General features: G+C 56.7%; 1 protein-coding gene across 1 annotated transcript; it reads left to right on the top strand.

Annotated features, from left to right (window-relative positions):
* Positions 1-5: 5 nt before the first annotated feature.
* PPP5C (protein phosphatase 5 catalytic subunit) lies at positions 6-11,676 on the top strand (the record flags this gene model as incomplete). The annotated part of the gene is made up of 9 exons (XM_062610317.1): positions 6-233; positions 4,235-4,382; positions 5,442-5,563; positions 6,300-6,365; positions 6,459-6,557; positions 7,525-7,630; positions 8,429-8,571; positions 10,625-10,712; positions 11,615-11,676. Coding segments are annotated over 9 exons (1,062 nt in total), but the record flags the coding sequence as incomplete, so codon positions are not given.
* Positions 11,677-11,707: the final 31 nt, after the last annotated feature.

The following is an 11,707-nucleotide window of genomic DNA, read 5'->3' on the forward strand; positions in this document are numbered from 1 at the left end:
ACGACCAGGCCGTTCGCTTCTACAGCAGCGCCATCGAGCTGGCCCCGGGCAACGCCGTCTACTACGGGAACCGGAGCCTGGCGCACCTGCGGGCCGAGAGCTACGGCGCCGCCCTGGCGGACGCCACGCGCGCCCTGCAGCTCGACAGCGCCTACCTCAAGGGCTACTACAGGAGGGCGGCCAGTTACATGGCTCTGGGCAGGTTCCGGGCCGCCCTCAGGGACTATGAGATGGTAATGGGGGTATAATGGGTTATAATGGGGTGTAATGGGGTATAATGGGGTGGAATGGGGTTATAATGGGGTGGAATGGGGTATAATGGGGTATAATGGGGTTATAATGGGGTGTAATGGGGTAATGGGGGCACAGTTACATGGCTCTGGGCAGGTTCCGGGCCGCCCTCAGGGACTATGAGATGGTAATGGGGGTATAATGGGTTATAATGGGGTGTAATGGGGTTAGAATGGGTTATAATGGGGTATAATGGGGTTATAATGGGTTATAATGGGTTATAATGGGGTATAATGGGGTTATAATGGGGTTATAGGGGGTTATAATGGGGTTATAGGGGGTTATAATGGGGTTATAATGGGTTATAATGGGTTATAATGGGTTATAATGGGGTGTAATGGGGTAATGGGGGCACAGTTACATGGCTCTGGGCAGGTTCCGGGCCGCCCTCAGGGACTATGAGATGGTAATGGGGTTAGAATGGGTTATAATGGGGTGTAATGGGGTTAGAATGGGGTGTAATGGGGTTATAATGGGTTATAATGGGGTGTAATGGGGTAATGGGGGCACAGTTACATGGCTCTGGGCAGGTTCCGGGCTGCCCTCAGGGACTATGAGATGGTAATGGGGGTATAATGGGGTGTAATGGGGGTATAATGGGGTGTAATGGGGTGTAATGGGCTATAATGGGGTGTAATGGGGTGTAATGGGGTAATGGGGACACAGTTACATGGCTCTGGGCAGGTTCCGGGCCGCCCTCAGGGACAATGAGATGGTAATGGGGTTAGAATGGGTTATAATGGGGTGTAATGGGGTTAGAATGGGTTATAATGGGGTGGAATGGGGTTATAATGGGGTGTAATGGCGTAATGGGGGCACAGATGGGGGCACAGTTACATGGCTCTGGGGAGGTTCCGGGCCGCCCTCAGGGACTATGAGATGGTAATGGGGTTAGAATGGGTTATAATGGGTTATAATGGGGTGTAATGGGGTGTAATGGGGGCACAGATGGGGGCACAGTTACATGGCTCTGGGCAGGTTAATGGGCCCTAAGGGGGTACAATGGGGTAATAATGGGGTTAATAATGGGGTGTAATGGGGTAATGGGGGCACAGTTACATGGCTCTGGGCAGGTTCCGGGCCGCCCTCAGGGACTATGAGATGGTAATGGGGTTAGAATGGGTTATAATGGGGTGTAATGGGGTGTAATGGGGTTATAATGGGTTATAATGGGGTGTAATGGGGTAATGGGGGCACAGTTACATGGCTCTGGGCAGGTTCCGGGCCGCCCTCAGGGACTATGAGATGGTAATGGGGTTAGAATGGGTTATAATGGGGTGTAATGGGGTTATAATGGGGTGTAATGGGTTATAATGGGGTGTAATGGGGTAATGGGGGCACAGTTACATGGCTCTGGGCAGGTTCCGGGCCGCCCTCAGGGACTATGAGATGGTAATGGGGTTGTAATGGGTTATAATGGGGTGTAATGGGGTTATAATGGGTTATAATGGGGTGTAATGGGGTTAGAATGGGTTATAATGGGGTGTAATGGGGTAATGGGGGCACAGTTACATGGCTCTGGGCAGGTTCCGGGCCGCCCTCAGGGACTATGAGATGGTAATGGGGTTAGAATGGGTTATAATGGGGTGTAATGGGGTTAGAATGGGTTATAATGGGGTGTAATGGGGTGTAATGGGTTATAATGGGGTGTAATGGGGTTAGAATGGGGTGTAATGGGGTAATGGGGGCACAGTTACATGGCTCTGGGCAGGTTCCGGGCCGCCCTCAGGGACTATGAGATGGTAATGGGGTTAGAATGGGTTATAATGGGGTGTAATGGGGTTAGAATGGGTTATAATGGGGTGTAATGGGGTTAGAATGGGTTATAATGGGGTGTAATGGGGTTATAATGGGGTGTAATGGGGTGTAATGGGGTAATGGGGGCACAGTTACATGGCTCTGGGCAGGTTCCGGGCCGCCCTCAGGGACTATGAGATGGTAATGGGGGTATAATGGGGTGTAATGGGGTGTAATGGGGTTATAATGGGTTATAATGGGGTGTAATGGGGTAATGGGGGCACAGTTACATGGCTCTGGGCAGGTTCCGGGCCGCCCTGAGGGACTATGAGATGGTAATGGGGGTATAATGGGGTTAGAATGGGGTGTAATGGGGTTAGAATGGGTTATAATGGGGTGTAATGGGGTAATGGGGGCACAGTTACATGGCTCTGGGCAGGTTCCGGGCCGCCCTCAGGGACTATGAGATGGTAATGGGGTTAGAATGGGTTATAATGGGGTGTAATGGGTTATAATGGGTTATAATGGGGTGTAATGGGGTTAGAATGGGTTAGAATGGGGTGTAATGGGGTTAGAATGGGGTGTAATGGGGTTAGAATGGGGTGTAATGGGGTTAGAATGGGTTATAATGGGGTGTAATGGGGTAATGGGGGCACAGTTACATGGCTCTGGGCAGGTTCCGGGCCGCCCTCAGGGACTATGAGATGGTAATGGGGTTAGAATGGGTTAGAATGGGGTGTAATGGGGTTAGAATGGGTTAGAATGGGGTGTAATGGGTTATAATGGGGTGTAATGGGGTTAGAATGGGGTGTAATGGGGTGTAATGGGGTGTAATGGGGTTAGAATGGGGTGTAATGGGGTAATGGGGGCACAGTTACATGGCTCTGGGCAGGTTCCGGGCCGCCCTCAGGGACTATGAGATGGTAATGGGGGTAGAATGGGTTATAATGGGGTGTAATGGGGTTAGAATGGGTTATAATGGGGTGTAATGGGGTAATGGGGGCACAGTTACATGGCTCTGGGCAGGTTCCGGGCCGCCCTCAGGGACTATGAGATGGTAATGGGGGTAGAATGGGTTAGAATAATGGGGGGTTATAATGGGGTGTAATGGGGTTAGAATGGGGTGTAATGGGGTAATGGGGGCACAGTTACATGGCTCTGGGCAGGTTCCGGGCCGCCCTCAGGGACTATGAGATGGTAATGGGGGTAGAATGGGTTATAATGGGGTGTAATGGGGTGTAATGGGGTTATAATGGGTTATAATGGGGTGTAATGGGGTAATGGGGGCACAGTTACATGGCTCTGGGCAGGTTCCGGGCCGCCCTCAGGGGCTATGAGATGGTAATGGGGTGGAATGGGGGTAATGGGGTTATAATGGGGTGTAATGGGTTCTAATGGGGTGTAATGAGTTGTAATGGGGTGTAATGGGTTATAATGGGGTGTAATGGGGTTAGAATGGGGTTAGAATGGGGTCAGTGGTTGGCAGTGTGTGCCTGCGTGTGCATCTGGGTCAATTGTTGGCTGTGGGCGCCCTTGGGTCAATGGGTGCCTATGGGTCAATGGGTGCCTATGGGTGCCCATGGCTCAATGGGTTCCTATGGGTGCCCGTGGGTCGATGGGTGCCCATGCGTCAATGGGTTCCTATGGGTGCCCGTGGGTCGATGGGTGCCCATGTGTCAATGGGTTCCTATGGGTGGCCATGGGTCGATGGATGCCCATGGGTCAATGGGTTCCTATGGTTGGCCGTGGGTCGATGGGCGCCCGTGGATGCCCATGTGTCAATGGGCACCCATGGCTCAATGGGTTCCTATGGGTGCCCGTGGGTCGATGGGTGCCCATGTGTCAATGGGTGCCCATGTGTCAATGGGTTCCTATGGGTGCCCGTGGGTCGATGGGTGCCCATGTGTCAATGGGTTCCTAGGGGTGGCCGTGGGTCGATGGGCGCCCATGGCTCAATGGGTTCCTATGGGTGGCCATGGGTCGATGGATGCCCATGGCTCAATGGGTTCCTATGGGTAGCCGTGGATCGATGGGCGCCCGTGGATGCCCATGTGTCAATGGGCGCCCATGGCTCAATGGGTTCCTATGGGTGGCCGTGGGTGGATGGGCGCCCGTGGGTCAATGGGTGCCCATGGTTCGATGGACGCCCATGCGTCAATGGGTTCCTATGGGTGGCCGTGGCTCAATGGGTGCCCCCCGGCTGCAGGTGGTGAAGGTGCGGCCCCACGACAAGGACGCCAAGCTCAAGTACCAGGAGTGCCACAAGCTGGTCAAGCAGAAGGCCTTCGAGCGCGCCATCGCCTCCGACGAGCACAAGCGCTCCGTGGTCGACTCCTTGGACATCGAGAGCATGAGTGAGACCCCCACTGACCCCCATAGACCCCCATAGACCCCCATAGACCCCCACTGACCCCCATTGACCCCTGTTGACTCACTTTGACCCCCATTGACCCCCGTTGACCCCCATTGACCCACATAGACCCCCACTGACCCCCGTTGACTCACTTTGACTCCCATTGACCCCCATTGATCCACATAGACCCCCACTGACCCCCGTTGACCCCTGTAGACTCACTTTGACTCCCATTGACCCCCATTGACCCACATAGACCCGTGTTGACCCACATAGACCCCCATTGACCTCCTTTGACTCCCATTGACCCACATAGACCCCTGTTGACCCCCATTGACCCCCATTGATCCCCATTGACTCACTTTGACTCCCATTGACCCCCAGTGACCCCTGTTGACCCACATGGACCCACATAGACACCCATTGACCCCCATTGACTCACTTTGACTTCCATAGACCCGCATTGACCCCGGTTGACCCCCGTTGACCCACATTGACCCACATAGACACCCATTGACCCCCGTTGACCCACATTGACCCACATAGACCCACATTGACGCACATAGACACCCATTGACCCCCATTGACTCACTTTGACTCCCATGGACCCCCATAGACCCCCATTGACCCACATAGACCCGCATTGACCCCCATTGACCTGTATTGAACCCCATTGACCCCCATAGACCCCCATAGACACCCACAGACCCCCATTGACCCCCATTGACCCCCATTGACCCTCAGCGCGGGGGAAGGGGCTTGGCATCACCACGACGGGCCCCATGGGGGACTTGGCATCCCCATGGGGGTCTCCAGGACCCCATAAGGGTCCCCATGGAGGTCTTGGCATCCCCATGAGGGTCTCCACATCCCCATAAGGGTTCCCATGGTGCTCACCATTGCCCCCATGGTCCCCATTGCCCCCATGGTCCCCATTGCCCCCATTGCCCCCATGATCCCCATTGCCCCCATGGTCCCCATTGCCCCCATGGTCCCCATTGCCCCCATGGTCCCCATTGCCCCCATGGTCCCCATTGTCCCCGGTGTGTTCGTGGTGCAGCCATCGAGGACGAGTACAGCGGCCCCAAGCTGGACGATGGCAAAGTGACCTTGGCCTTCATGAAGGACCTGATGCAGTGGTACAAGGACCAGAAGAAGCTCCATAGGAAATGTGCCTACCAGGTAATGGGGGCAATGGGGTAAGGGGGGGTAATGGGGCCAATGGGGGTAATGGGGACTATGGGGGTAAGGGGGCAACTGGGGTAATAGGGGTTATGGGGGCAATGGGGTAATAGGGGTTATGGGGGTAATGGGGTAATAGGGGTTATGGGGGTAATGGGGGCAAGGGGGTAATTGGGGTAATAGGGGTTATGGGGGTAATGGGGTAATAGAGGTTATGGGGGTAATGGGGGTTATGGGGGTAATGGGGGCTATGGGGGCAATGGGGGCAAGGGGGTAATTGGGGTAATAGGGGTTATGGGGGGAATGGGGTAATAGAGGTTATGGGGGTAATGGGGGCAATGGGGGTAATGGGGTAATAGGGGTTATGGGGGCAATGAGGTAAATGGGGCTATGGGGGTAATGGGGTAATAGGGGCAATGAGTTAATGGGGGTAATGTGGGTAATGGGAGCCATGGGGTAATGTGGGCAATGGGGTTATGGGGGCAACGATGTAATGGGGGTAACGGCAATGGGGGCAATGGGGTTAATGGGGGTAATGGGAGCAATGGGATTAATGGGGTAATGGGCGCAATGAGGTAATGGGGGCAATGGGGGAATGAGGGTTATGGGGACAATGAGGTAATTGGGGTAATGGGGGTAATGGCAATGGGGGCAATGGGCTTAATGGGGGCATAGGGGGTCCCCACGTGCCACAGGTGCCCTCCTTGGCCCCCACGGGGCCCCTTTGTCCTCTCAGATCCTGGTGCAGGTGAAGGAGGTGCTCTCCAAGCTCCCCACACTGGTGGAAACCACGCTGCAGGAGGTGGGTTGGGGGTCTCCTTGGGGGGGGGGGGGTTATGGGGTTGGGATGCCCCTGACCCAGGTGGTGATTTGTGTCCCGCCCCCTGCCCCATAGACGGAGCAGGTGACGGTGTGTGGGGACACCCATGGGCAGTTCTATGATCTGCTGAACATCTTCGAGCTCAACGGGCTGCCCTCCGAGTCCAACCCTTATGTATCCCTTGGGTTGGGTTGGGTTGAGTTGGGTTCGGTTGGGTTGGGTTTGATTGGGTTGGGTTGAGTTGGGTTGGGTTGGGTTCGATTGGGTTGGGTTTAGTTGGGTTCGATTGGGTTGAGTTGGGTTCGATTGGGTTAGGTTGAGTTGGGTGGGGTTGAGCTGGGTTGGGTTAATTGGGTTCGATTGGGTTGGGTTTGATTGGATTGGGTTGAGTTGGGTTCGATTGGGTTGGGTTTGATTGGGTTAGGTTGAGCTGGGTTGGGTTAAGTTGGGTGGGGTTGAGTTGGGTTGGGTTGGGTTTAGTTGGATTGGGTCTTAATGGGTATTGTTGGTAGGGATGGGTTGGATTGAGTTGGGTTGGGTTGAATTGGATCGGGTTGGGTTGAGTTGGATCGGGTTGAATTGGATTGGGATGGGTTGGGTTGACTTGGGTTGAGTTGCATTGGATTGGGTTGGGTTAAATTGGTTTGGATTAAGTTGGTTTAGATTGGGTTGGGTTGACGGATTGAGTTGGATTGGATTGGGTCGAGGTGGATTGGGTTGGGTTGAGTTGATTTGAGTTGGGGTGGGTTGACTTGGGTTGAGTTGGATTGGGTTGGGTTGGACTGGGTTGGGTTGACTCGATTTGAGTTGGGTTGGATTAGGTTGGATTGAGTTGGGTTGAGTTGAGTTGGATTGGGTCTGATTGGGTAGGGTTGGGTTGCGTTGGCTTGGATTGGGTTGGGTTGGGCTGGGTTGGGTTGACTTGGGTTGAGTTGAGTTGGATTAGGTTGGCTTGAGCTGGGTTGGGTTGGGTTGAGTTGGATTGGGTCTGTTTGGGTACGGTTGGGTTGCGTTGGCTTGGCTTGAGTTGGGTTGGGCTGGGTTGGAGCCACCCCCGCTGCGGTGGGGCCAGGCCGGGGCCCAGTGCCGGAGGCCCTGGTTGGGGGGGGACCCTGCCGATCCCTTCCTGAGCTGGGGCCAGATCTTCAACGGGGACTTTGTGGACCGCGGCTCCTTCTCGGTCGAGGTGATCCTCACCCTCTTCGGCTTCAAGCTGCTCTACCCCGAGCACTTCCACCTCCTCCGGGGTAAGGGATGGGCCTCGGCATGGCCCGGCCTTGTCCCCCCCTCATGGGGCCACCATCGTGCCGTGGGTTCGGGTCCCTCTCCATGGTTATGGGGCCATCAGCCCGTGTCCCTTGTCCCCAGGCTCATGGGGCCACCATCGTGCCGTGGGGTTGGCTCTCCTCTCCATGGTTATGGGGCCACCATCCTATGTCCCTTGTCCCCACCACTCATGGGGCCACCATCGTGCCATGGGGTTGGCTCTCCTCTCCATGGTTATGGGGCCACCATCCTATGTCCCTTGTCCCCACCACTCATGGGGCCACCATCGTGCCATGGGGTTGGGTCCCTCTCCATGGTTATGGGGCCGCCATCATGCCATGGCCTTGGGTCTCCTCCCCATGGTTATGGGGCCACCATCTTGCCATGGGGTTGTGTTTCCTCTCCGTGCTTATGGGGCCACCATCGTGCCATGGCGTTGGGTCTCTCCATGGTCATGGTGCCACTATCATGCCATGGCGTTGGGTCTCCTCCCCATGGTTATGGGGCCACCATCTTGCCATGGGGTTGTGTTTCCTCTCCATGCTTATGGGGCCACCATCGTGCCATGGCGTTGGGTCCCATCTCCATGGTTATGGGGCCACCATTGTGTCATGGCATTGGGTCTCTCCATGGTCATGCCGCCACCATCGTGCCATAGCGTTGGCTCTCCTCTCCATGACCATGGAGCCACCATTGTACCATGGGTTGGGTCCCGTGTCCCCCCCCCCACCTGGAGCCCCATTGCCGGGCGCTGCCCCCCATAGCCGCCCCCCACGCAGGGAACCACGAGACGGACAACATGAACCAGATCTACGGCTTCGAGGGTGAGGTGAAGGCCAAGTACACGGCGCAGATGTTCGCGCTCTTCAGCGAGGTCTTCGAGTGGCTCCCCTTGGCCCAGTGCATCAACGGCAAAGTGCTGGTGAGCCTGGGGGGGGGTCCCCAATGGTCACATCCAACCAGCTCCCCATTGGGTGCTGGGTGCCCCATGGCCATGGCCATGAGCATCTTGTTGGGTCCCCATTGTTCTTGTTGGGTGCTGGGTCTCCAATGGCCATGGCCATGAGCTACCTGTTGGGTCCCCGTTGTTCTTGTTGGGTGCTGGGTCTCCAATGGCCATGGCCATGAGCATCTTGTTGGGTCCCCGTTGTTCCTGTTGGGTGCTGGGTCTCCAATGGCCATGGCCATGAGCATCTTGTTGGGTCCCCGTTGTTCTTGTTGGGTGCTGGGTCTCCAATGGCCACGGCCATGAGCATCTGGTTGGGTCCCCGTTGTTCTTGTTGGGTGCTGGGTCTCCAATGGCCATGGCCATGAGCATCTTGTTGGGTGCTGGGTCCCCCCATGGCCATGCCCATCAACTCCCTGTTGGGTGCTTGATCCCCCAATGGTCACATCCATCCAGCTCCCCATTGGGTGCTGGGTGCCCAATGGCCATGGCCATGAGCATCTTGTTGGGTCCCTGTTGTCCCTGTTGGGTGCTGGGTCCCCCATGGCCATGGCCATCAACTCCCTGTTGGGTGCTGGATCCCCCAATGGTCACATCCGTTCAGCTCCCCATTGGGTGCTGGGTGCCCCATGGCCATGGCCATGAGCATCTTGTTGGGTGTTGGGTCCCCGTTGTTCCTGTTGGGTGCTGGGTCTCCAATGGCCATGGCCATGAGCATCTTGTTGGGTCCCCGTTGTTCTTGTTGGGTGCTGGGTCTCCAATGGCCATGGCCATGAGCATCTTGTTGGGTCTTGGGTCCCTGTTGTTCTTGTTGGGTGCTGGGTCTCCAATGGCCATGGCCATGAGCTACCTCTTGGGTCCCCGTTGTTCTTGTTGGGTGCTGGGTCTCCAATGGCCATGGCCATGAGCATCTTGTTGGGTGCTGGGTCCCCCCATGGCCATGGCCATCAACTCCCTGTTGGGTGCTCGATCCCCCAATGGCCATGGCCATGAGCATCTTGTTGGGTCCCTGTTGTCCCTGTTGGGTGCTGGATCTCCAATGGCCATGGCCATGAGCATCTTGTTGGGTCCCCGTTGTTCCTGTTGGGTGCTGGATCTCCAATGGCCATGGCCATGAGCATCTTGTTGGGTCCCCGTTGTCCCTGTTGGGTGCTGGGTCCCCCATGGCCATGGCCATCAACTCCCTGTTGGGTGCTGGATCCCCCAATGGTCACATCCATTCAGCTCCCCATTGGGTGCTGGGTGCCCCATGGCCATGGCCATGAGCATCTTGTTGGGTGTTGGGTCCCCATTGTCCCCATTGGGTGCTGGGTCCCATTGCCCCCGTTGGGTGCTGGATCCCATTGCCCCCATTGGGTGCCGAGTCCCCATTGCCCCCATTGGGTGCCGGGTCCCCATTGCCCCTATTGGGTGCTGGGTGCCCATTGCCCCCGTTGGGTGCTGGGTCCCCATTGCCCCTATTGGGTGCCGGATGCCCACTGCCCCTATTGGGTGCTGGGTGCCCATTGCCCCCATTGGGTGCTGGGTGCCTGTTGCCCCCGTTGGGTGCCCCTTGCCCCATTGCCCCTATTGGGTCCCGGGTGCCCATTGCCCCTATTGGGTGCTGGGTGCCCATTGCCCCTATTGGGTGCTGGGTGCCCATTGCCCCTATTGGGTGCTGGGTCCCCATTGCCCCCGTTGGGTGCTGGATCCCCATTGCCCCTGTTGGGTCCCGGGTGCCCATTGCCCCTATTGGGTGCTGGGTGCCCATTGCCCCTATTGGATGCTGGGTGCCCATTGCCCCTATTGGGTGCCGGGTGCCCATTGCCCCCATTGGGTGCTGGGTCCCCATTGCCCCCGTTGGGTGCTGGGTGCCCATTGCCCCTGTTGGGTGCCGGGTGCCCATTGCCCCTATTGGGTCCTGGGTGCCCATTGCCCCTATTGGGTGCTGGGTCCCCATTGGGTGCTGGGTGCCCATTGCCCCTATTGGGTGCTGGGTGCCCGTTGCCCCCATTGGGTGCCTCTTGCCCCATTGCCCCCCTTGCCCCAGATCATGCATGGGGGGCTCTTCAGCGAGGACGGGGTCACCCTCGATGACATCCGCAAGATCGAGAGGAACCGGCAGCCTCCGGACTCAGGTGGGAGCTGGGTCCCATGGGTGCCCTATGGGGTCTCTATGGGGTCTCTATGGGGTCCCTATGGGGTCTCTATGGGTTCCTATGGGGTCTCTATGGGTTCTCTATGGGGTCTCTATGGGTCTCTATGGGTTCCTATGGGGTCTCTATGGGGTCTCTATGGGTTCCTATGGGGTCTCTATGGGTTCCTATGGGGTCTCTATGGGTCTCTATGGGTTCCTATGGGGTCTCTATGGGTTCCTATGGGGTCCCTATGGGGCCCTATGGGGTCTCTATGGGTTCCTATGGGGTCTCTATGGGTTCCTTTGGGGTCCCTATGGGGTCTCTATGGGGGCCTTATGGGGCCCTATGGGTTTCTTTCGGGTCTCTATGGGGTCTCCATGGGGTTCCTATGGGGTTCCTGTGGGTCCCTATGGGGTTCTTATGGATTCCTATGGGGTCAATATAGGTTCCTATGGGGTCTCTATGGGGTTCCTGTGGGTCCCTATGGGGTTCTTACGGATTCCTATGGGGTCAATATGGGTTCCTATGGGGTCCCTATGGATTCCTATGGGGTCCCTATGGGGTCTCTATGGGGTTCCTGTGGGTCCCTATGGGGTTCTTGTGGATTCCTATGGGGTCAATATGGGTCCCTATGGATTCCTATGGGGTCCCTATGGGGTCTCTATGGGGTTCCTATGAGTCCCTATGGGGTTCTTGTGGATTCCTATGGGGTCAGTATGGGTTCCTGTGGGGTTCCTATGGGATCACTATGGGGTGTTCCTATGCGTTCCCTATGGGCTCCCTATGGGGTCCCTATGGGCTTCCTATGGGGTTCCTATGCGTTCCCTATGGGGTCCCCATGGGGTTCCTATGGGCTCCCTATGGGGTCCCTATGGGGTCCCTCACTGTCCCCTCTCTACCAGGCCCCATGTGTGACCTGCTCTGGTCGGACCCACAGCCTCAGGTGAGGTCATGGCTGGTGCTGGTGCCCTTGGCCCTGCTTGGGGCCGTGTCCC

The sequence above is a fragment of the Pezoporus occidentalis genome, unplaced genomic scaffold, assembly GCF_034315485.1.
Source record: "Pezoporus occidentalis ecotype Australia unplaced genomic scaffold, CSIRO_AGI_Poc_V1 ctg1453, whole genome shotgun sequence".
NCBI lineage: Eukaryota > Metazoa > Chordata > Aves > Psittaciformes > Psittacidae > Pezoporus > Pezoporus occidentalis.